The sequence below is a fragment of the Castanea sativa genome, chromosome 4, assembly GCF_040712315.1.
Source record: "Castanea sativa cultivar Marrone di Chiusa Pesio chromosome 4, ASM4071231v1".
Classification (NCBI taxonomy): Eukaryota; Viridiplantae; Streptophyta; class Magnoliopsida; order Fagales; family Fagaceae; genus Castanea; species Castanea sativa.
In genome coordinates, this window is record NC_134016.1 from 8589312 (window position 1) to 8616132 (window position 26821).

General features: G+C 39.0%; 1 protein-coding gene across 2 annotated transcripts; it reads left to right on the forward strand.

The window, feature by feature from the left end:
- The first annotated feature begins 1405 nt into the window (after positions 1-1405).
- LOC142633098 (F-box protein At3g07870-like) lies at positions 1406-11335 on the forward strand. Of its 2 annotated transcripts, XM_075807375.1 has the most exons (4): positions 1406-1562; positions 1815-2971; positions 3081-3122; positions 11058-11335. In XM_075807375.1, exons 2-3 carry the CDS (start codon positions 1879-1881, stop codon positions 3086-3088), a joined length of 1101 nt encoding a protein of 366 aa, XP_075663490.1. In that variant the 5' UTR covers positions 1406-1562; positions 1815-1878; the 3' UTR covers positions 3089-3122; positions 11058-11335. The 2 variants fall into 2 exon arrangements, with proteins under 2 accessions (XP_075663490.1, XP_075663489.1); XM_075807374.1 differs by having other exon boundaries at positions 1408-1562; positions 1815-3122.
- Positions 11336-26821: the final 15486 nt, after the last annotated feature.

Here is a 26821-nt window from a genome sequence, read left to right on the forward strand (position 1 = left end):
TACTTGCAAGGGCTTTTTTAGCTCCATTAAGTCTGGCAAGCACTTTTTTCTTCCTAGTGAACAAATTCCCAAACACTTCAACATTCCACCGTTTAAACAAATCTAGGGAACCCAAGGTGCAAAAGCCACATAGATTGGAATCTAAAATGCTTGTTCCCAGTCGCAGGAGAAGGTTTACTGAGCTCAATTAGGACAGGGCAATGATCCAAATAAACTCTGGTTAAGTGGGTGACCGAAGCTTCAGGGTATAATAATCTCCAAGAAGGATTAGCAAAGCACCTATCTATCCTTTCCAGAATTAGATCCGAAATTTGTCTGCGATCGGACCATGTGTATTTTGGGCCAGAGAAGCCCAAATCCAAAAAGTTACAATAGTCAAGACAATCCTTAAATTCTAAAACCCTGTTAATGTTTATACTTCTACTCCCATATTTGTCCTCCCCACTAAGGACTTCATTAAAATCTCCAAGGAGCAACCATGGCATTTGATGCAATTAGGTAGCTTTAGTCAGATTAGACCATAAAATTCTTCTTTCATTTAAATGAGGGAGAGATAGAATGGAGTTCTTCACGAAGTTCGAGACAAAGGAATAACAAAAAGTTTCTCTATGGCCTCCTCGTTTTGAAATCTGTTGAAACTTTTCTATTGATTATTGCAAGTTCATGCTTTTTGTTTGCATTTACTTGTTTTCCTTCTCTATCTCTTTCTCTTTGTTTTCATTTTTGTTTTCCATCTCACAAACCTCTAATGTCAGTGTTCTGCAGTTATTTTTTGATTATTTTTTTCCTTCTTCTGCCAGCAATCTATCCATGGAGGTGGAACAACGGTGGAGGAGAAAGAGATAGAGAGAGAAACGTAGAGAGAGAGAGAGAGAGAGTCAAATATAACACTTTTTTAGGTTTAGAAATAGATATAAAATATAACAAATGATGGATAATTAATGAAATTCTAATCTGAATATTTGCAATAATGAGGATTTTTTTTTTTTTACACTTGGATCTACTTAAATCCAATGGCTTAAAAAGTTATAACTCTTTAAAACTATACTAGGTGTAACTTGAACTCATCTCAAAGACTATATTTTAATATAATTATAAAAGCAACTAAAATAAAATTAAAATACTCTATTTAGGTAAATTAATAAATTAGTGGATTCCAGTTAGCTCAACTGGTAAATTTTTTGATGGTTATATAAGAGATCTGGGTTTTAATCTCTGTCTACATCAAAAATTGATTGATATCTTAGTCTAATGATAAAAAGTTACCATCAAGAACGAACAATGGGTTGAAACTCTCACCAACCAAAAAAAAACAAAAAAACAAAAGTAAATTAATAAATTATAACAACAAAAAATCATCATACGCAGAAAGTTAGAGAATATAAAAATAATAATAATAAATAAACGCCAGTTCACACCCAGTTCCCACAATTTTCAACCGAACGTCTGAGCAGAGGTAGAGGAGATGTGCGTGTCGGATGGAGGAGGGTATTAAGCAGCAGCTTTAAGCCACGAATCTCATTCTGGAGCTGAATGGTTTGAGTCGTGAATTTGTAAGAGAGGTAGGACATGTTTTTTTTTTATAAACTGGTTGAATTTGAGAGAAAAATGAGAGGAGCAATTTTATTTAAGCAAATGCTTTCTTAAAAAAATTACAAATTGAGAGACTTGTTGATATTTTCAGGACTAGTTATATGTATTTAGAAGGCAAGTTCTATCCAAATAAAAATATGTATTGCTGTAAGCGTTTATGCATAAGAGAAATTTCAGTTTTTTGTATCAAGAACCTGATAAAAGTCCTGTATATTGTTTAGGTGCAGCAGCTATCTAAATTTTTTATGCCCATCTTGCTTACTGCAAGTGCCAAAGTCCTTCACCATGGGAAGAAAAAGCAAATCTCATTCCGACCCAACAACCAGCATGCCCAAGAAGAAGGCCAAAGCAGATGAAAAAGTCGGCGGCACTGACATTATCTCACAACTCCACCCAAATATTGTGACAGACATTCTGTCACGACTGCCCTTTAATACCCTGTTCAGCTGTAGGTGCGTCTGCAAGACTTGGCTACATCTTCTCGTTGACCCCAGTTTTGCTCAATTGTATCACACAAGAGCAGACCCCTGCATCATCCTCCAACCCACAAACAAAAACCGTCAACAGCATCTCTACGCAGTTCATTTTGACAATAGAAATAATGTACGTAACTCTATAGTAAAGTTTGCCACTGAAACCCATTTAGGCATGGGATGTAATGTGAAACTTAGTCTGTTGGATTCATGCAATGGGTTGATTTTGCTAGGCAAGATGTATCGGTCTCAAGTGAAATTGGATCAATTATATGTGTGTAATCCTATAACGGGTGAGTTCATCATAGTTAGGCCTGGTATCAACCTAACATCTTCTCCCATGTGTCCTTGCCTTGGTTTTTGTCCCAAAACTCAAGTATACAAGGTGGTTCTCCTGTCCAAAAAACGATATGTAGCTGAAGTTAGCAACAACATGGTGACTCTTGTGTACACACTTGGAGAGAAGGGTAATGGTCTTTGGAAGAGTGTTAATGTTGGAGATGATGTGCTCAGTGTGCCAAGAAATACTACTTTTCTCAATGGAATTATTCATTGGGTTGTGAGATCCCCTAGTGTACCTCAATTTATAAATTCCTTTGATGTGGAGGATGAGTGTTTTCGACCAGTTCCACCACCTCCTGAGTTTGTGTCACCTGAGCAAACTATGCGGTCAAAGTGGACTGTTAGTCTTGGGGTGTTGGAAGGTTGTCTTGCGATTGGTGAACGTGCTAAAGATGTTTCCTATTGCTTTCATGTATGGGTAATGAAGGAGTATGGTGTTCAAGCATCTTGGACTAAGACATACACTATGGACTTCATTATGGGAAAACTAGAGCCTTTATTGCCCGTTTCACAAATCCTAGGGTTGTGTCGCAATGGTGACGTTTTATTCCCACATCAAGGCGGTAATTTGGTTTCTTTCAATCCAGTGAACCCAAGTTTCAAGATTCATAGGATTGAAAAACTGTGTAACTTTCTGATGCATCCTTATATTCCCAACCTTTCTTCACTTAGGGATATAGCAAGAGGAGAAACCCTGTTCAATGCCACATTGAGGTAATAAGTACTCTCTATTTGGTGTGTTCAATTGGGATTATAAAGCAATCTAACTAATTGCAACCCCTAATTTTGCTATGCTTGTCTTGTATTGTTAAGAAAATATTTGTGACAACTTGAAAATTTCAAAATTTCCTATACAAAAATTGCATAATTGCAAAAATACAAGTTTTTTTATTTTTATTTTTGGCTAACTAAAATGCAAGTATGTTTGTTTATCTTTTAATCCCAAGAAAAAAAATGCGAGTATGTTTGGTCTGCTACTGTGTGTGGTGAATATAAAGTGCACTAATAGGCACAATTTCAACTAATCCATTTTCAAACTGTAGAGATTCAGACTTATTTCTTTTACTGCTCTAGATATATCTTTTAACTGAAAAGAAGAACTTGAGAATGATATGATTTGTTTGATGGGAACACAACCCCATGTGTAAATTATGCCCAAACAAGTAGGAGTGTGATAAATTCACTTTTATTGCAGTTCTCAGTAAATTTTATCATATATATTTTGTACCATTCTCTAACTTACACTGTTGATATGCATTTAAAATACAAAAACTGAAAATGTAATTGTTCGGTCAAACCCTAAACTAGACAGCAATGCATTTAAGATTTTGATGTGCTGCCATATACAGATTCCACCTTAAAGTGCTTATATGATTTGTGTTCTCAATCAATGATTTGTACTCAAATATGCTTTCCTTGGTTTGGCAGAATTTGATTGTATTAGTAATCTATGGTATTTTTTCTTCCTTGGATGTGTTTGCTTTCATAGCATTACTAACATCATAACTTTCTATTGGAAAAAAGGGAGAGAAAAAAAAACGCAAGTTTTTTTTCATGCATATTACTGATGAGTCTAAATTTAGTTTTGTAAGAACACAATTCTCAAAGTAGAAAAAGGCTCCCATGTACTATAACTACTTAACTAGCCACTTTTTTGATAGGTACTAGGTAGATAATGGGGGAAGGGGAAGTGAACTACTTAACTAGACACTCATTAGAACATTATTCAACTGATGAAATTCATCTATGCAATTGTTGTGGTGCCTGCTGATTTTGAAACTCTTGTTAACCATGGTGGCCTAGAAAGTGTTATTATCCTGATACTCTACCAAATAGATATTTGAAGAAAGAATCTTCTCCCCCCCACACCTAGGGATGGCCATGGGTAGGGTATGGGTATACCCGATCCATACCCGACCCGAAAAACTTACCCATGGATACCCGAATATCAATATCCATTAATATCCATACCCGAATTTTACCCGAATTATTATCCATGGATATCCATACCCTACCCGAAACCCGAAACCCATTTATTTATTTTTTTTTTATAATAATATCCATACCCAAAACTTACCCGAATCTTACCCGAATCATTTTAACTTGAAAACTAACCAATAGCTTTATCTTAAAAAAGAAAAAACTAATCAATAAAAAATTGATACATCCAACAAATTGATTTCAAATCACAAACATATAATAGTAACTCCATATACTAGATATTTATTGAACCCATGACGGGTGTGCTTATTAAGTTACAGAAATCATTTCCAAATTCAATATGTAAAGACATCCATCATCAATGATAAAATAACTGGGAGAACCTAAAGGTATGAACTATACACATACCCACCACCATGTACCATATAATACTCTTTATCACCATCAATAGATATAATAATCTGGATTTTCCTTGAATTTTGCAACTAATATTGTGTTGGGAATACGGTGCTAGTTACTTTTTCTAGCAATGTTTTTTCGGGCTATCCTCTTAAGTCTGAACGATGAATATATTCATACAAGTTTATATTGACCAAGTAATGGTGGCAAGATGAAAATTAATAACTTAAACTACCCTATCTTCCTCTAGATTTTAACTGATGCAGATACGATACAGCCAGAATAAGCAAGGACCAGAATTCTTATTTGAGCTACACCTTCTTTATATTCATACCGGAAATCACATTCTTCCAAAAATGCATTTGGCAAGAGATCAAAGGTGAACGAACATCATTAATTAAAGACACAAAATTCAATAAATAAGCCAAATAGACAATGATCAACTACGCAAAGCTTCTAATCCTCGAGTCCTACATTATCACTTCTCAAAACTCAAAAGCTTGAATTGATTCAGCTTTTCTTCTACATTTTCCCCAAAGAAACAAAACGAACCTAAGAAAAACAACAACAACAACAACAACATTTACGAACTAATAAAAATGCATCCTAAAAAAAATACAATCATAATACTAACAAACAAACAAAAAAAACTAGCAAAACACAAAATTAGATCTCATGAAAAAGAGAAAAAACACAAAAAACAAAAACAGAGAAGCGAGATCGTTGGCTCGAAACATGGCCGAGTCGAACAGAGAGAGAGAGAGTGACAATCCCAACAAAACCCATTTCAGAAATTAATTGGGCTTGCCTGAAATTATGATTTTGGAATCGAAATGAAGATTTTGGTCGCCGATTTCAGCTCCACTCGCAGTCGTAGAGTCGCAGATCGCGAGTTGCGGATCGCCGAGTCGAACGAGAGAGAGAGAGAGAGTGACGGTGAGGAGAGAAACCGTGAGAAGTTGGGTCTGAGTGTGAGTGAAACTGTGAGAGAGAGGGGTCTAGGGTTTTTTTTTTTTTTAAATGCGGGTCGGGTATGGATATTATCCATACCCTACCCGAATAATTCGGATAATATCCATACCCTACCCAGTTAAGCTTTACCCATTAATGACCAGGTATTACCCGGAATATTTGGATCGGGTAGGGTTGGATATCCATTACCCCATGGGTATGGCCATCACTACCCACACCCACCCACCCCCCCCCCCCCCAAGAAAATTCTTAGATTCTGACGCAAACATAATGAAATTCTCTCTCTGAACTTAGCAGAGAACTGTGAGCCTGTGAGGGCTTACATTTGAAGGATGAAGATAGAACTACATGGTATAGCACAAAGTTCAGTAGTTCTTTTTGTTCCTCTTGATACATGTTTATAAGAACAGCTCAAACAGCATTCTGCTGGCTTTAAAATTTGTTTCACCAACCGTTCTAGGCTCCAAGGGGCATTAGTAAGTTATGATGCACAAGCTTTGGTCTGTAAGATTCTTACAGTAAGAATATACAGCCCCTACATTCTATTTTCTTGTCAAACCTTTAATCTTTTCAACTTAAGATAGGGTGGTGACAGTTTGGGCTGGTTGGAGCATATCAACACCACATTGACAAGTCTGTTTAGCAAATTTGTTACAGAATAACACAACCTTCTAACTCATTGACTGAATTTGTGTAAACCCATGTCAACTGGTTTAAGTCTTCTCTATTTGGCCAGTTGTACATTTTGTTGATAAACTAGGGAAAAAGAAACAAATTAGACAATGATCTAATAAGTTAATATTTAATCTTTATGGGTAACTTTTAGTTATCACTTATCATTTTCATTTTTTTTTTTCTTACCCTCATGATCTAAAACTTAAATTATTTTGATTTTAAGGATTTGTAATTCTTCTTCTTCATTTTCCTTGGCACACTGTAACCAATTTTAAACCCCATCAACCCTTAAAGTTCCCATATATAAAACTCTTAAAATTCTGGTCAGACTTTCTTTTTCCTTAAACTTGGGTTTTCTTACTTTATTGTAAGCTCAAACTTTACCCTTTTTGTTAATCTTTTAAAACCCTGAATCCGATATATTTTTGTAAACATTTCCAGCCATTAAGGGGGTTAGGACTTAGGAGGGCTTGAGCTTTCTCAGAGCTACAGCTTTTTGGAGAAAGCTTCAGCTGCTTTGAGAAGCAACCCAAGGTTGATTAACAGAATCTGCCTAAAAAGTCAAGCTGCGTTACAAATCAGCAAACAGCTGAAATGCCCATGGGTTACAAAACAGCCTGCAGATAACTTCTGTTTTTTTTATTTTTTTATTATAAAAATAAAATAAATAAATAAAAAAAACCTTTAGCGCCTATGGAGAAGCCTCAGGAAAAGAGGCCAAATTCCTCACCCAAACTCCTCCAAAACCCCAAAAATAGCTGCTTTTCAAATAACTCCTACAGTTGTTTCCTTTGAAATTTGTCTGCAAGTTTTTGGCTTCAAAGTTGATATTTTTTCACCCTAAATTTAAATTTTAAACCATACAAACTCTATTCCACCATTCAGAGAATAAAATCATAAATTTGTGTCAAGTCTAAACCACTTAATTGATTAATCTCTGATTTTGAGGCTTTCCACCAACATCATCTTTTCTGGCATATAATGCACCAGATTTAATACAACACACTTTTTTCAACCAAAAAATCCTGGCTTTTGTAGCTAACCTTTGACTACAAACCACTTAAGTATTGGAGTTTTTATAAAAAGCTTATTTTATTAAACAAAATCCTCCCAACCAATGCTTGGAGAAGGATCTCTTTTGGACAAGATTAAGAGAAATCTGCTTTTAGCAGCATGCAGCCATTCTATATAATCTTCACCATTTATTTCCAGGAATATCTGCTATTCTTGCTGATTTAGCATTCAAATAGTCCCTAAATCCTTGCATAAAAGGAAGCTGTCTTCAATTGGTCCCCATGGCAGCCAAGTGTAGTGGAGACTAATACGTGTTATTTTCTTGCTTCGCTTCTTAGCTTCAATGGTTTTCCCATTGTGCAAACATCAGTCATTTATGGGTGTCTGCATATAATCTGTTTTTAAGAAGCACTTCGTGGACCCTTTTGACCACTAAATAAGGAGGTTTGATAATCAATAGTTCCAATTCAATGAATTTTATTAGCTGTAAAAAAATCAATAGTTACATTTTAAGAAGTCCCATCCTATATTGTGCCAAAAATTTTATCCTCCTGAGATACTAGGAGCCTCATGTTTCTGGTCAGACAATCCAAAGTTTTGCATATTTTGTAATGAGTCCAATGTGTACTATAGGGGTATAGGTGTATAGGTGATTAGGTGTTATTCATGTAATCTTATAGTAATTTTTGTAAAGAATCAAGAGGTGTGTAGCTAGTTAGTTAGTTACAAGATTAGCTAGTTAGTTGTAAGATTGCAAATGGTGGAGCCAAGTTAGTTACAAGTTGTTAGTAGGTTATTTTTTCCAATAATCCTTGCAAGTAACGTAAGCCAATATTCTCACTTTTGTCTCTTAGATTCTCTCCTCTCTTTTCACTTCCTCTTTGAAGGTGCCTACCTCAAATTAAGTCAGTCCAACGGGTTCATTAAATGATATTTTCTACTCTTTTTGTCACTTCTTTGGAAAATTCAAAAGGAAAAAGAGAAAGACATCATCGCCGAAACATCAGATAGTAAGGCCCAATTTCTTGACTGTTGGTGAAATTTAAACCTTACTTGTGTCTAGTGCCCGATATCAAAATTGTAGACAAGTATTCCATTCTCAAAACAAAAAGTTGTGGTGATATGGTTGACCTTGTTTAGGGCCCTTCCACCAGTAGAATGTCAAACTTTATTTGATTGAAACAGAGCCTCAATGTAGTTGCACAATATATGATACAAAAATATGCGCCCTTCAGTATTTCTTCAATGAATTCCCATATAATGGAGTCATACCAGCATGCCTTGGAGCCACAATCTTCTTGTGATTTTCAATGCTAACTCTTGATGATAAAGAATTGTTTCAGCTATTTTTGTGGCTCTTACAATGATGCTTGAGCTTCAGCATCTGATTTCTCTGCCTTTCAAGAGTGACTCTACTTTGGGCCTTAGGCGGTCAAGTCTATAGGTATAAAAAACGCCATATTGCTTCTTTTTGTCATGTCTTCGTCAGATACATGGGAAGCTTCAAGCATGAAATGACCCAAAATTATTAACAAATTTGATTGGATGCATTAATTAATTTTATCATTTTATTCTTTAGTTCAGTATAGTGTTTTATGTTTTTTTATCCAGACATATTTGCATGGACTGTAAATCCTGAAATGAGCTTACCATATGCTTCAAGCATGAAATTATTTGTACTATATATATATGTATATATATATATATATATATATATGTATATGTATATGTATATGTATGTATGTATGTATGTATTCCCATTTTGTTTTATTTGATGCCAACCTTGAACTATTTTGGTGGAAGGGATACATGTTAGAGGGCTAGCTGAGCTTGAAGCTATTTTTGGTAGACAGGATTTGGGTTAGTATAAATGTATACAGGCATAATGAAGATTGTGAATATGTTAACAACGTAATAATTTTGGTTTAATAGAATTTACTGTAGGCAACAAACTTTTTATCATATTAATATTGAAAAAAGATCAAAAACCAGGTTACACTAGATGTCTATACCTGGAGCAACAAGAGCATAAAATAAAACAAAAGACAGAATATACAAAGCTAATAATATCTCAAAGAATCCAAGGAATCTCGGATCCCCTCAATAGAAAATGCCATAGATGATGAAGTCCATTCATAAAGAGTCTTCAGCAGATAATACTACTTCAACTTCCCCACACTCGACTCCATTCCCTCAAAGCAACAAGCATTAAGCTCTCCCCAAAGACGCCACATGAGACACAAGGGAGCTGCTTGCCAAATCCCACCAACCCTATACCTTCCTATCCACCCTCTCCAACATGCAAGCAAATCATACACTGACTTAGGCCTTGCCCAGGAGACACTAAAGATACCAAACAACATAGACTACTTCTTACACATATAACACCACTTCATAGTTAAGACCCTCCCTAGAGCCACACCATGAAAAGAGAGCCACTCTCAGTGGAACCCAAACTTTCCAAATGCTTCTCCACCGAAACACTGCACTCCCCCCCTCCCCCTCTTTCAAAACCTTATAGAAGCTCCTCATTTGAAAGCTTGTAGAGGGCAAAGGCGTTCACACCAATTCACCTACCTCCCCAAGACTAACCTTAGTGTCATAAAGATCCTCGAACAACTGGATCACAGATTCCACTTCCCAGTCTTGTATTGCTCGATTTAACACAGGATTCCAAGAACACTGACCTTGAAGAATCTCCATATAACCTACCATTGTGCCTTTGTTGTTTCTCCCTAGTAAAAATAAGTGGGGATGTTTCAACTTAAAAGTAGTCTCCACTATACCCCCCCCCCCCCCCCCCCGGCATCCATAATGCCTGTACACCTGTACCCTCCATTGACACCATATTTAGATTTTATAAACTGTCTCCTTAATGATGTAACTTCAATTTCATAGCACCGTAGCCACTTACCTAAGAGAGCCTGATTAAATATCATCATCTTCTTTATCCCCAAACCCCCATGACACATAGGTGCACAACAAGTTTTACAATTGGGGAACAACCTATTTATGAAGATGAACTCTTCCTTGTTAGAGTCTTCCTGTAAGTTGCATCAACTCTGTTGCCAATTTTTAACATTTGTAGCAAACAATTTTATCTTTTTAATCCTCTGGAGGATTTTCATCAGCTTGCTATTTGATTTAAGTGCTTCCTGCAGTAATTACAGTGAGATAAAAAGTTGCTTTTATTTTGACAGCATATGTAATCACAGTTGTAGTTGAAAATGTGTGCATGATTGATGAATTTTAATTATTTACGTCATAAATCTTGTACCATGCATAACAACACTACACCAATGGTGATGGAAAACATGACATTTGGGTTGTAAAGGTAAGTTATTCATTTTCTTGTCTTTGTGTTTTTGGTTTAATCTTCATGACAAAGGTTTCAAGGCATGAATTCTGGATCCTAAGTTATGGAATGTAAACACTGTTTTCAATTTGTCTGGGTTTAGTTTACTTGGTTTATATAAAAATGTAGACTGAGCTTCTCAAGATAAAAGGGCCTCCTTTCTTTTTAATTTGATTTCCTTTGAAAGTTTCCTGAAAAAATACATGAATAATTGGTTGGGCTGCCGTGTTTTTACTTTTATTTTTCCTATTTGTTTTTCTTTATTCTTAAAGTTTCTTCTGCCTACATTGTAGGTAGAATCTACGAGGATTATCAACTTCTATTTGCCACATCAATTTGCAAGATCTTCATAAATATTTTGCATCACTTTTGGATACTCCCCAGCTTCCTGTGCCAATGACATTGCCAGACATATGTATGACCACTGTGTTGGAATGAACTCAATTCTAAACTATGCTAATTTGGATTAAATATTACATCTATATAGTTTCTTTTGCTGTAGTCATTTTCAGTAACTCTCGACTTTCTTATGCAAATGAAAATAGCATGCAAATCCATATTATTTATGAGATGCATTTTGAGCATGTCATATAGGTGAGACTTGAGTTCACAGGGTATTCCGTTTATTTACCTTCATCACATGTAGCCCAGTTCAATCATTGGCATTGTTCATATCATGTCTAATTCAACCTGGAAATTCAAAGCACCTTTCCTTTGGATGTAGTTAGTGTAAACTGTGTTACTGGATTCGCCGGCTAAGAAAGAGAAGGACGCTTGGGTGAATGATGCTGTGTTGCTTCTACCCCCATGCATTATAATGGTACTAATGAGAAATAAATGTCACAGTTGGTTAATATGCACCATTCTTAAGTTAACTGAAACCTACTTCTTAATTGCACCATTCTTCTCCCTTTCTAGTTCTTCCTGACATGAATTTCTTTGTGGATTTCTATAATCTTTTTTTTAACCAATTTCAATTCCAAATTTTATTTATTTCACTCATTCTGCTCCACCTTACAAGAAGTGTTTTTAACTGAAATACTAAACAAAAATATAGGACTCCCCTGTCTTCCAAGATTATATTAATTTTTGAATCTTTTTTTTTATTATTATAATCATTTTCTATGAATTAGTTGGGGGAAAAGAATTAATTACTCTTCCCAAGCAACTATTTCTTTTTAAAAAAAAAAACTCTAAATTAATGGAAAATAAATATTAAAAAAAAAAAACTAACTAACTAACTAAAAAGGTTGGTGAAACCACGAAAGTAACTTGTATTACTCAAAATAAAAGGTAAAATATTATTTTGGTCCTGAAATTTTACTAAAAGTTTGTTTTTCATCCCTAAATTTTAAATTTTTTTTTTTTTAAAGTTTAGAGACAAAAATAGAGATGAAAAATAAGCTTTTGGTAAAGTTTAAGAAACAAAAACATTTTAAATAATTTAGGAACAAAAACAAAATTTTTAATCATTTTAATACGAAAAATGAACTTTTTAAAATTTAAGGATAAGAAACACAATTTTGGTAAATGTTAGGGATCAAAATATTATTTTACAATATATATAAGTGTACGCCAGCAACTCATACAATTGACGACTCATAGAAATAGTATTTAATTAAGACGATGTCATTCCATTCAAAGACACTTTAGAGACACACGTTTAACAACGACACCGTTTTTGTGTAAAGAATACTAATATGAGTTATGACAACGTCATTGTGTATACAGTTTGGGATCAGTAATTAGTAATTACTCTCCGCATAATTTGGATATTAGTTTTGGGTTTTGGTAACTAATTATTAAATATCTTGGAGTGATTCTATAAATACATTAACATTTTTCAATTTTCCCTCTCTAAACTTTTTCTTGGCAAAATTTGGTAAATAGTATATTTTTTGGGAAAAATTTGGTGACTATCACGCGTTTGAAGTTATTTAGTTAGTTTGACAATTTTTAGAACTCGAGTTTGTCAAGTTCGAGTTCCAACCCAAAATTGAGTTTGGAAACTCAATTTACGCTTGGATTCATCTGACGTAGATTGAAAAATAAAAATTAAAAAAAAAACCACTTGGAACTTGAGTGTAGTAAACTTGAGTTTCATTTATAAAAAAATGATAATTACAGTAAATCCACCTGTGGTATGGCCCGTTTTCACTTTGCCTACTCGTGGTTCAATCATTTACACTTTGCTCACCTGAGGCTAGTTCCATTAGCCTTCCGTAACCCACCTCTCCGTTTGCCGTTAGAAAAACACATTTTTTGGCAAAAACAAATATAACAAGAATAAAAAAGGTAGGGTTTTTGATTGCTGAATAACTTCTAGGAGAATAAATTGGAGGAATACAAATCAAATATAAATTAAAAAATCCAATAGCTTCCAGACCCAACTCCTTCATTTATTTATTATTATTTCTCCCTCTTCATCCTTATTTCTCTGACTTCTCCCTCTCTTCAAACCCAACCCACTCACGGCATCACCCACAATCCACCATCAACCAAAAACGATGCCATTGTAGTTAGTGGTTGCAGCGAAAATTTCAATTTCGTTCCTCTCCGTTGAGTTTGAAGATTGCGTTGTGGGCAAGATGGCTTGGCAAGAGGGTGACTAGGAGAGAGATGGGTCGGCGAGAAGGAACAAAGATGGTTGACCAAATAGAGCGCTTGGGTGAGTGTGAGCGGCTAGTTGAGGAAGACGAATGAATCAGACCAATGTAGCAGCAGTGAACGGAGCAATGGTGGCGGTGAACGGAGCAATGACAAACGAATATTGCAGTAGTGCAAGTTTTAGCTTTGGCTATGGGTTCCTTCACGTTGAGTTTGGCTCCGACTGTGACTTCAATTCGCCTCTCTCTCTCTGCTATCTTATTTTCTTTGCTGTGGGTGTAGTGGGTATGGGTTTTGAAGAGGGGTTTGCTTTGGTTTGAGATTTGAGAGGGAACTAAGGTGAAGCCGTGTATGATTTTTGTAAATAATTGAAATTGTTTGAAAGGATTTTTGTGAAATTGGAGTAGAGCACTTTTGACTGTAGGATTTTTGTAAATGTTTTTTAGGTTTTGTGCGAATATGAAAATTTTATTTGGATTGATTGGCTCAAGATTGTTCATACCAAAAGCAAGTGTGTTCTTGAATCCAAGCTACAAAACCCCCCTCTCTGATCTTGTTTGTTTGAGTTTTTTTTTTGTTTTTAGAGGAGAGAGACATAAAGTGAAGATAAAATACATTTTTACCCCTAATTTTAACAGAGGTGGGTAACAGATGGGTAACAGATTGAAGTTTAGGTGGGCTAAATGTAAATGATTGAACCACGGGTAGGCAAAGTGAAATCGGGTCATACCACAGGTGGGTTTACTGTAATTATCCCAAAAAAAATTAGTTGCAAGGAACTCGAGTTCCAAGCTGGGAAAAAAAAATATAAGAGGAACTCGAGTATACCAAACTCGAGTTACATGTATTTTTTATTTTTTATTTTTAAATCCAGGCCAAATATATCCAAGAGTAAATTGAGTTTGTGAAACTCGATTTTAGGTTGGAATTCGAGTTTCACAAACTTGGGTTCCAAAAAAGAGTCCAACTTACTAAATACTTTTAACCACGTGCTATTTATCTAATAATTTATAATAATTTTCTATCAAGATGTTGTTCAGCAAATTTTGCCCTTTTTCTCTGTCAGAATTACTTTGTTTTCTTACACTTTCTCCCTCCCTTTCAGTTTCTCTCTTACTTTCTTGCTTTCCTTTTAGTTTCATCAATAGCTCTTTACTTGATTTTTTTTTTTTTCGTTTGGTTAAACTACTTTGGGTTTGAGAGAAATTAGTAACTTTTCAAATGAAATGTTTTTAACTTTTTATTTATTTGTGTTGGCACCTAATAATGTATTTAGGTTACTTACGTACCCTTGGTGGGAATCAAGCTAATTCATAGTTCTCAAATCGTGGTTTTAGATTTAAAATCCTCAAATATGATTTTGTCCACTTTGAATAATAGACATTTAAGTAAAATACTTGGTATTTAATTAAGTATTGACTTGATTTTATTTTTAGTGAGATAATTTATTTTAATCTCAAGGATTAGTCAAGGACCCATGTTTTTATGGAAATTGATCCAAAGACCCTCTTTTTGAGAAATTGAATGTCCAAACAAATTTCTCCTTCTTTCATTTGCTTCTTTGTAGGAATTTTTAACAAGTAATGATAATTTTGATTGAAGTCCCTAAAATTAATTAAGGGAAAGAAAACTCCTTTGAAGTAATTTTATTTTTATGAACATTTTTAGAGATTGAGAATTGTAAATTTCTCTCAAATTAATTTTATGATCATTTTATTTTGAGAATTCAAAGTTCCAATTTTGGTTGAGGAATTGAGCATCTCAAATACTCCATTGAATTAATTTGAAGGAGTTAAAAACTCCACTCTTATTTAAAATAATTTGGGATGTCACGAACTCTATTGGATCAAATTATTTTAAATTTGTGAAGTCAAGAACTCCATTGAATGATATTATTTTATACTCCTGAAGTCAAGAACTCCAAGTTGTTTAGTTGGTGGAATCAATAACTCCTTTGAATTAATTTTAAGCAACTGGAAACTCTACTCCATTAATAAAATAATTTACAGTGGTGGAGCCAAAGATTCCATTAACTTTTTAAATATTGTTGAAGAGTCAAAGACTCTAATATTTAAATTGGTAAAGTCAAGAACTCCATTGAATTAATCCATAATAGTAGAATCAAGGATTCCATTAATTTAATATAAAATGGTAGAGTCAAGAACTCTATTTGTTTGTTTAATTTATAGAGTCAAAGACTGAATTAAATTAATTCATAATGGTAGAGTCAATGACTCCATTAATTTAATTTAAAATGGGAGAGTCAAAGACTTTATTAATTTAATTCATAATAGTGGAGTCAAGGACTCCATTGATGTATTTGATTTGGTAAAGTCAAGAACTCCAACGTTTGAATTGGTAGAGTTGAGGACTCCATTAAATTAATTCACGATGGTAGAGTTAATGACTCCATTGCTATTTGATTTGGTATTCTAGCCCAAATTTTGCTATGCTTGTGTTGTATAGTTAAGAAAATATTTTTGACAAGTTGAAAGATAACTATGATTATGATTGTCCTATACAAAAGTTTTATAATTGCAAAGTTTTACTAAAATGCATGTATATTTGGTATATCCTTGTGTGTGATGAATATAATGAACACTGAGTATTGAATCCCTTGGTGGTTATGTGGCTTTTCTCGATTGAGAATGATTTGGAGTATTTTCTAGGTATTAATTGTCACGATTCAAGAAAATATTAGCAGCATATGTTCTAAAATTACTACTCAAATTACAATTGAGGCTATTCATACAATTGGGAATTTAACAAGAAATAGGTTGAAACAACAATAATCTGATGTCTTCCCTTATTCTTGTTTTCCTATATGATATATTTTTTTAAAAGTGAACATCTTTCATAGTACCAAGGAATACGAAAGGTGATTTCACCAGGAGCAGGACCTATCACATTGATGAGGAAGGACACTAGAAAAATATGAGGTTTTTTTTTTTTTTTAAGCCTAGACTCTGATACTAATGAAATGGCTAATCTGTGTATAAGAATTATACATGGAGTGCCTTTATACATACATGCAGAGAAAGGACAAAGAGTAGAACCATACAATAATTTTACAACAGTACAAGGTGAGTACCGTGTATAGATTACATGATAGTCTTTGGAAATGATGAATATAATCCTGTGCTAATTCTAGCAAAAGATCTAAATGTCTTACAATCAAACAATTAGTCATTATCAATTAAAACTGAAGTTGTGCATGCATCGCCAAAAGCATAAAGGAAAAATCAATGAAAAAACAAATAATGTGTCATTATGCGATTTTGCTTTGACACAGGTCACATGGTACGAAAATAATAATAATAATAATAATGATCATGATCATGATCATGTTCTTCATTTTATTTTGTATAAAATTTAGCTTAGAAAAGATGGGAGAAGAGAAAGAAATTGTAGCAGGTTCCCGCAACAAGGCATTTGCTCCCTCGTAACTAAAAGATAATTCAAGCCAATTAAAATAATAACTAAGTCATATAATAAGGGGATTTGCCCTTATAATAAAGTAAATGAATGAATGAAGTCAATTAAGCAAAAGTGAAGCTCATAATGATCATATTTATTGTAACATTACTTTTATATTTTTTTATTAATTTATTTATATCATAAAGATTGGAAAACCCTCCCTTAAAAAAAATATAGTAATAATAAGAAAAACCCATAAATATTGTGGGGAGTAAAAGGACCCAAATGGGCATATGGGCCTTTGGACTGTAGAATGGAGGGCCGACCTGCCCCAGAATTGAACTCTACGAATTGGCCAATACGCCGAGGGTCTAAGGGTGCAGCCGAGGACGAGCTTCTCCTCGGCAAGCCCAAGAGAATTCAAAGCTTCATTATAAAGGTCAAAGCACAACTCTAGAAAGACTAATGGTTAAAGGGGGAAACCCTGAACCTTCTCGATACACCAGTGTTAAGGAAATATCTAGAGCAAAGGCTGTCACCTCCGCATTAAAGACTCTGCACCTACCTCCCTGGCCGCATTAATGGGGAAATGACCCCTGAACAGTAGGGCAGAAACTTCTAGTCAGGGTCCCAAAAGGCATCTGAAAAATGGGTATTTAAAGGGGAGGAATGCAAAAAATGGGGGATCTCTCTCTTTCTCGCTCTCGCTTACTCTCTCTCTCTCTAAAGAAAAAGAAAAGAAATTAAGGATTGTAACCTGTAAGAAAGAAAGAGAAATAATACAGAATTGGTCCTCGGCTTACATCCGAGGAGGCCTATTTGCAATTAACAATTGTTATTCACAAGTGTTTGTAACTCTCAGGCTGTTGTCAAGTTCTCAGTACCTTTAACCTAGATTTCAAGCCCACACTCTACAAATTTTATTGTTTAAGGCTCATTGGGTCTGAGCCCATAATCTTCTTTGGGTCCAGGTGCAATTGTGCACTTACAATTGGCGCCGTCTGTGGGAAATCTAGTCTAGAAAAGGTTGAGATACCATGGCAGGCCTAGGTTCTCACCATGCAGAGTCACAGGGATCACAACCGGAGGATCATTTCGAGTGCCTTGAGCGTCAAAGGGATCGTGAGGGAAGTGTCCATACAGAATACCCCGAGGCTAGCCATACTCAGGGCGGGGGTAGCACCACCCACGAGGATGGTGCTAGGGCCATGCAGAGGGAGATTGGTCGTCTGAAAAGAAAGTTACGCCGCGCCAGACGCAGGTCTTCACCGTCCTCATCTAATCCTTCCTCAGAGGAGGTACGGGGAGGTAGCTACAGCTCAAGGTCATGCTCACCCCCCAGTGCAATGTCCTCTAGCGAGGAGGACGACCAACCAGCTCGCAGACGCAAGAAGTTTCCTTCTAGGGGCTTAGGGAACGATGCTATGAGCCAGGCGTTGCATCAACTCTCCAAATCTCCGTTTTCACGGAGGATAGAGAAGGGGAGACTTCCTAAGAGGTTTACTCAACCCACCTTTACCATCTACAATGGCGGGACTGATCCGGTGGAGCACGTGAGTCACTTTAACCAGAGGATGGCGGTGCACTCTCATAATGAGGCTCTGATGTGTAAAGTTTTCCCCTCTAGCTTGGGACCTGTTGCTATGAGGTGGTTCAACGACCTTAAATCGGGGTCTATAGGTTCGTTTGGAGAGTTCACTAGAGCATTCGCTTCGCGGTTCATCACGTGTAGCAGAGTACCTCGGCCATTGGACTCGCTGTTATCCATAACTATGAGGGAAGGAGAGACGTTGAAAGCATACTCTGACCGTTACTGGGAGATGTTTAATGAAATAGATGGCGACTTTGATGAGGTGGCGCTCAATACCTTTAAGGTAGGTCTTCCTACTGATCACGACCTGAAAAAGTCTTTGACTAAAAAGCCCGTCCGCAGCGTACGTCGCCTCATGGACCGAATTGACGAGTACAAGAGAGTGGAGGAAGACCAACAGCAAGGAAAGGGTAAGGAGAAGGTTATCCCGCAGGAGAAAAGGGATTTCAGGTCGGACAGGTACCACAATAACAAGCCGAGGCGAGATTACGTTGGGCAGTCCGGCTCGGCAGCACCTCAGGCAGTGAACACTGTGTTCCGAGAACCAGTACATCAGTTGCTGGAGAAAGTTCATAAGGAGCCCTTCTTTAGATGGCCTGATAAGATGGCAGGAGACCCTGTGAAGAGGAATCAGAACCTCTTTTGCCAGTACCACCAGGATGTGGGCCACACTACTGAGAACTGTAGGACCCTTTGGAACCACTTGGAGCAGCTTGTCAGTGAAGGAAAACTGAAGCAGCACCTGTGCCAACCTAGCGGACAGGGCAGTCAATCTGGTTCAAACAATCAGAGGAATAATTCATCTCGGCCGGCGTTAGGAACAATTAATGTTATTTTTGCTGCACCTGGCAGGACCGGCTCGGCTCCCACCAGGGTGATGACAGTTTCACATCCTCAGGCCGAGGAGTCGGGCTGCAGGCTGAAGAGGTTGAAGCTAAATTTGCCCGTCTTGGGATTTTCCAAGGAGGACAAGGTAGGGACTATCCAACCCCATGACGATGCTCTTGTAGTTACGCTTAGGATAGGGAACTATGATGTGAGGAGGGTTATGATAGATCAGGGCAGCGGTACAGATATCATGTACCCTAATCTATTTAAGGGGTTAAGATTAAAGCTGGAAGATCTTACTCCTTATGACTCGCCACTTATAAGCTTCAAAGGGAGGGCCGTTGTGCCGAAGGGACAGATTCGTTTGCCCGTTCAATCCGACTCAGAAACGGTTGAAGTGGATTTCATTGTGGTTGACGCGTACTCTCCATACACAGCCATCCTCGCCAGGCCTTGGTTGCACGCTCTGGGAGCTGTCTCCTCTACCTTGCATGTTAAAGTTAAATTCCCTTCGGGGGAATATGTTGAGGAAGTTCTCGGCAGCCAATCGGTCGCCAGGCAATGCATATCGGCTGCAGTGCTGCACCAGACAGAAGCTAAGTCTTTGGCTTTGATCACCAAAGACTTATAGCAATTAACAGCTCCTGATGCATCTGGAATGATGACAGGAGAGGAGGCTCATTGTGAGGAGTTAGAGAAGTTTTTGATAGCCGATGATCCGGAGAGGTTCTTCCAAGTCGGCATACGTTTGCCTCACCAGGAGAAAATGGAGTTATTGGAATTTCTGAAGGACAATATTGATGTTTTTGCGTGGGACCCGTATGAGGCTCCAGGTGTAGATCCGAGCTTCATTTGCCATCGTTTGAATGTCAACCTTGCCATTGTTCCGAGAAGGCAGCCACCTCGACGTTCTTCCAAAGAACATTCCGAGGCTGTAAAGGAAAAGGTGCTCAAACTTAAGAGGGCTGGGGCTATTAAAGAAGTTTTCTACCCTGAGTGGCTGGCGCACACGGTTGTAGTTAAAAAGAAGAATGGAACGTGGAGAGTATGTGTGGACTTCACGGATTTGAACAAGGCCTGCCCCAAGGATTCGTTCCCAATGTCGCGTATTGATCAACTGGTGGACGCCACTGTCGGACATCCTCGGATGAGTTTTTTGGATGCCTTCCAGGGTTACCATCAGATTCCCTTGGCGGTGGAGGATCAAGAGAAGACGGCTTTCATTACTCCAATGGGGAACTACCACTATAAGGTCATGCCATTCGGGTTGAAAAATGCTGGGGCTACTTACCAAAGAATGATGACCAGGATGTTCGAACAGCAATTGGGGAAGACTATTGAGGTGTATGTAGACGATATGGTGGTAAAGAGCAAAACGATACCTTCACACGTCAAAGATCTAGCCGACACCTTCCAAGTGCTAAGAAAGTACAAGCTGCGCCTTAACGCCTCAAAGTGCTCTTTTGGCGTGGGGTCCGGAAAGTTTTTGGGATACATGATTACTCACAGAGGCATAGAGGTGAACCCGGCACAGGTCAAGGCTATTTAGGATTTACAGCCGCCTCGGAACCCAAAAGAGATCCAGAAATTAACCGGAATGATTGTTGCATTGAATAGATTTATCTCTCGGTCAGCTGACCGATGTCGTCCTTTCTTCCAATTGTTGAATAAGTGGAAAGGGTTTCAATGGACCGAGGACTGCGTATTAGCTTTCCAGCAGCTTAAGCAATATCTTTCTCGGCCACCCATCTTGTCTCGCCCTGAGGTGGACGAGGTCTTGTTTGCTTATCTGGCAGTGGCCGTCCACGCGGTCAGCCTGGTCCTTATAAGGAATGACAGCGGGGTGCAAAGACCGGTCTACTATGTTAGTAAGTCTTTGAATGAGGCCGAGGTGCGCTATCTGCTGTTGGAGAAAGCGCTTCTGGCCATAGTTCACGCCACGCGCAAGCTTCCTCATTATTTCCAATCTCACACTGTAGTGGTTTTGACCCAATTGCCTCTCAAGGCAGTGTTACGCAGCGCCAACTACTTTGGTAGGGTGGCAAAGTGGGGAACCATTTTAGGAGCTTTTGACGTTAAATACAAGCCTCGCACCTCGGTGAAGGGCCAGGTCCTTGCTGACTTGGTGGCAGAGTTTACTGAACCATTGCTAGAAGAAACTCTAAAAGAAGCACACATGGATGAAAAATCAGTTGGTGTGATCACAGCCGCAGTGCCTTCGACTTGGAAGCTGTATGTGGATGGGGCAGCTAATCAGAGAGGGTCTGGTGTCGGACTTGTTCTGATATCCCCTGAGGGAATTATCTTCGAAAAATCTCTAAGGCTGTCATTCTCGGCTACTAATAATGAAGCTGAGTACGAAGCCGTTTTGGTAGGCATGAACATGTTACATAAGATGGGTGGAAAGGAAGTCCATGCATTTTCAGACTCTCAGTTGGTGGTTGGCCAGGTCATGGGGACCATGGAGGCTAGGGACCCAAGAATGCAAGAATATTTGGCCCAGGTCAAGCGTCAGCAAGCAGAATTTGACTCCTTTGTCTTAGCTCACATCTCTAGGAGTGGAAACACCCACGCCGATTCTTTGGCTATGTTAGCAACGTCCTCGGCTCAGGATTTGCCCAGGATTATCCTTGTGGAGGATTTGCTAGAGCCAACTCTTATCCCCGCCAAGGCGGCTCGCATCCATCTAATAAGGCTTGGACCTAGTTGGATGGACCCGGTCATATCTTTTCTTAAGAACGACATCCTTCCTGAGGACAAGTCTGAAGCAGAGAAGGTGCGTCGAAAGGCGCCACGTTTTTGGTTATCCGATGACTAAAAACTGTACAAACGATCCTTCTCAGGACCGTACTTGTTGTGTGTGCACCCTGAATCAACGGAAGCACTTCTCGAGGAACTGCATGAAGGGATTTGTGGAAGCCACACTGGGGGAAGGTCCTTAGCCCATAGGGCTCTGACTCAGGGTTATTGGTGGCCCAACATGCAGAGGGAGGCTCAGGACTATGCCAGAAAATGTGATCAATGCCAGAGGTTCGCCCCTAATATTCATCAACCTGGAGGGGTTCTCAACCCTCTCTCCAGTCCTTGGATTTTGCGCAGTGGGGATTGGACATAGTGGGGCCATTTTCGAGAGCAGCAGGAAATAAAAGATGGTTTCTTGTGGAACAGACTATTTCACCAAATGGGTTGAGGCCGAGCCCTTAGCAAATATCAGAGATGTTGATTCCAAGAAGTTTGTCTGGAAAAATATTGTCACTAGATTCGGTATACCACACACACTTATCTCCGACAATGGCGTTCAATTTGACAGCAAGGCCTTTAGGCAATATAATGGTGACATGGGTATCATAAACAGATACTCCACCCCAGCTTATCCTTAGGAAAATGGGCAAGCCGAGGCCGTCAACAAGGTCATAGTCAGTGGGCTTAAGAAAAGGTTGGACGATGCGAAAGGCAGATGGGTAGAAAAGCTCCCTCATGTTTAATGGACGTATCAGACCACACCGCGCAGGTCCACGGGAGAAACGCCATTCTCTATGACTTATGGAGCCGAGGCGGTGATACCTCTGGAATCTGGTTTTCCCACCCTAAAGAAGAGCTCTTTTAGCCCGGAGAATAACAATGGACTCCTGGAGAAAGTTCTTGATTTACTTGAGGAACGACGCGAGGCAGCTATGGTCCAAATGGCTTACTATCAACAGAAGCTAAAACGGGGATATGATGCCCATGTGAAGCTAAGGCCACTTGCACCTGATAATCTTGTACTAAGAAAAGTTGTAGGGACTTCTAAGAACCCAGCTTGGGGTAAGCTAGGACCCAACTGGGAAGGCCCCTATTGCATTGTTTCAGTAGCAGGCATAGGGTCATTTCGGCTAGCTGACCTAGATGAAAGAATTGTGCCACGCCCATGGAATGTAAATAATCTTAGAAGGTATTATTATTAATAAAATGTGCTTTTGTCAGTTAACATTTCAAAGTTATAAGTACCTCTGACGTTTGAAGTTACTACTCTTAAGAATCAAATAAAAACTTGGTTAAGTGTAGTCCTCGGACCACAAACCTTGTGGAAATTGATGTCTTGTCATTTGTTGAACAGAACCTTAGTTATGCCGGGTCCTCGAACCTCCTACTTTGGGGAAATTAACATTTGAAGTTACTGTTCTTAAGAATCAAACAGAAACTTGGTTAAGTGTAGTCCTCGGACCACAAACCTTGTGGAAATTGATGTCTTGTCATTTGTTGAACAGAACCTTAGTTATGCCGGGTCCTCGGACCTCCTACTTTGGGGAAATTAACATTTGAAGTTACTGTTCTTAAGAATCAAACAGAAACTTGGTTAAGTGTAGCCCTCGGACCATAAACCTTGTGGAAATTGATGTCTTGTCATTTGTTGAACAGAACCTTAGTTATGCCGAGTCCTCGGACCTCCTACTTTGGGAAAATTAACATTTGAAGTTACTGTTCTTAAGAATCAAATAGAAACTTGGTTAAGTGTAGTCCTCGGACCACAAACCTTGTGGAAATTGATGTCTTGTCATTTGTTGAACAGAACCTTAGTTATGCCGGGTCCTCGGACCTCCTACTTTGGGGAAATTAACATTTGAAGTTACTATTCTTAAGAATCAAATAGAAACTTGGTTAAGTGTAGTCCTCGGACCACAAACCTTGTGGAAATTGATGTCTTGTCATTTGTTGAACAGAACCTTAGTTATGCCGGGTCCTCGGACCTCCTACTTTGGGAAAATTAACATTTGAAGTTACTATTCTTAAGAATCAAACAGAAACTTGGTTAAGTGTAGTCCTCGGACCACAAACCTTGTGGAAATTGATGTCTTGTCATTTGTTAAACTGACCCTTAGTTATGCCGGGTCCTCGGACCTCCTACTTTGGGGAAATTAACATTTGAAGTTACTATTCTTAAAAATCAAACAGAAACTTGATTAAGTATAGTCCTCGGACCACAAACCTTGTTACTGTTCTTAATATCTTGTTACTGTTTTTATTCTTATCACCCGTTTTGTGGAAATCATTATCTCACCATTCATTAATTTGGATATCAAGTTCTTCATTTTTAAGTGTTAAACAAATTTTTGTAAGGAATGGCCTTCGGACCTTGCATCCTACTGAAAGCAATATGTCAGATTACAAAGGTTTAACCGTCATGTGAGTTGTCTAAGTATGACATTATTTGAGGTCTGAATTAAGTTATGTGGCTGTTTTGAAGTCATAGTGGTTTGCATAGTGGCGTTATACTTATTTATACTGTTTTCCCTTTAACTATTTGTAATTAAAAACTTTTATGGCAAGCACAAAAAGAATAAAGTAAAATAAAGACAACATGAACGAAAGTTGAATAAAAATTTTCTTCATTAATTATATACAAAGAAGGGAAGTACAGAAAGTTCCTATACTAGGCCCTAAACTAGGGAAGGGGGATCTTGAAGGGAGCTGCTGCCAGCCTCAGTACTCTTCAATTCCAGCTCAAAGGTGGACAAGACTTGTTTCCCTTTGTCTGTAGAAGGAATGAGGGGCTCCACGCTTTGGATCTGCTCCTTCTCGGCACCACCGCACTCGTCCTTCTCTTTATGGGAACCTTCAGGTTCTGTAGGAGCAGAGACAAGCTCTTGCACCACAGGAGGAAGGGCAGGAGAGGCAGCCACAAGAGGGTCTTCAATTTCCTGTATGTCTAGGGGGAGCCAAATGTTCTCGGGCTTCCTCAGCTCAGAAGTTTGAGGAACCCCTGCCGCATTCATGGCCTCTCCCTAGACCAGCTGATAGTACTCTCGGCACAAGGCCACAAAAGCCTCTGTCAGCTCTTCTTGTGTTCTAGTCACCCCCTCCTAATAACTGGCCTTCTTCGCGGCCTCCAGGGTTTGCTTGTGGGCGTGAGCTTCATCCTTTGCACGCGTAAGCTCCTTTTCTAGGTCAGAGCGTGCCCGTTGGACTTGGGCAAGCTCGTCATCCTTTTGGCGGAGAAGCTTATGCTGCCCCTCCACTTGTCCCTCCATCGTCTTCAGGCTGGCCTTGTCACCATCTCTTTCTCTTTTCAAGTCAGCCAGCTCTGACGTGATCTTCCCGTTCTCTGCTAAGGCCTGGCCTAGGGATCTTTCTGTCTCTTGTCTTAGCTCTTGCTCCATCCCAGTGCGCTTCCGAGAATCCTCCACGAACTTCTCGGCCGCGAAAACCTCTTGGATGGACTGCAAATATGTTAGGAGGTTAAAAGCAGTGAAGTGCTTACAAATAAATATAGAATATAAGTGTAAGATGGAACTTACCAGAGCTAAGCCCTTTTTTAACGAGAGGAACAGCTGCGGCTGTCCCATCTTCTCCAAGGACTCTATGTCCCTGGGCAGCAGAAGAGGACGCTCCAACACCTCGGCTAAGTAGTGGGCGTGGCCTTGTTGGACTGCCCTGATGCTGGAGTGGCAGGGAATAGGGGCACCGTCTAGCCTCAAGTCAGGAGACCAGGTGGCTGGTGCTTGGCGCACCTCAGCCACGTCCCTGATCTCCCCACTTTCAACTGAGCGGGCGTGCCCTTTACCCTTGTCCAGCTTTGGCTGTTGTGCCGGCGGCGGCTGTTGTTTCAGCTTTTTTGGCTTCTCGCCACCAGCCCCCTCGGCATCCACTTTTCTTTTCTTCTTAGAATCGTCAATGGGAGGTTTTGGCTCGGCTGGAGGAGGGGGTAGTGGCAAGGCAGGGGGAGCTTGGGACCCTCTTGCTCCCTTCTTTGCCACTCGAGCGCATCTATCAGTCATAAGGTCCTTCAGCTTGTCCATCTCTTCTTCAACAGAACTGTCGTCTGGACGCGCTATCACTAGACCAGCAATCCCAGAGGCTTCAGCTTCTTCTTCTTCCTCGTCGGAAAGGATAACAAACGGGTTTCCGCGAGGTCGTAGGGAGTCCTCTAGCCGAAACTGGTCTATCTCCTCGTCCAACGTGTTCGAGGAAGACACCCGCTCCTCTGGGACAGCAATTGCCTGAAGGTGCACAGCGAGGGGAACTACCGCTATGGCCTGTGCGTACAACACTGTGTTTGGGGCGTCAAGGATGTCGTGGTCGGCCAGAAAGTGGGGTCTGGCTACGTTAATTTTCCTACGCCTTCGGTCACCCGCGATTATCGCGTTCTCGATCTCCTGGAAGTCCGAGGAGACGGGATTGTACCCCAGAATCAAGTGGGCCGCCCTAAGTTGTAAGTCTCTGCTAATGAACACCTCGGAACGTAGCACTCTATTCAAATCTGCAACGTTGCAGTGGCTCAAGCGTGGGCGTACGTTTTGCTTATTTGCAAAGAAAAACATCCAAATAAATAAACATGGTCAGAGGCGCAAAACATATAACAAATTAAAGGTAGACGCTTAAGAAATTGCAAATGCACATTCCTAGATGATTCAAGGAGTTATGGGATGGGAAGTTAAATCCTAAAGGTGTTGAACCTGGATCTCCCCACTCAACTGGGCAGTGGGGGCCGTCGTGCCAGTTGCCAGAGACGATGAGGTAGTCATCCTTCATGCCTTTATTGGACTTGGGCAAATAGGAGATCAACCTAACTACGCTGGAGCGGGATTTGATGTAGTAACCTACTCCAGTGAGTTTGTGGCATTCGTACATAAAGAC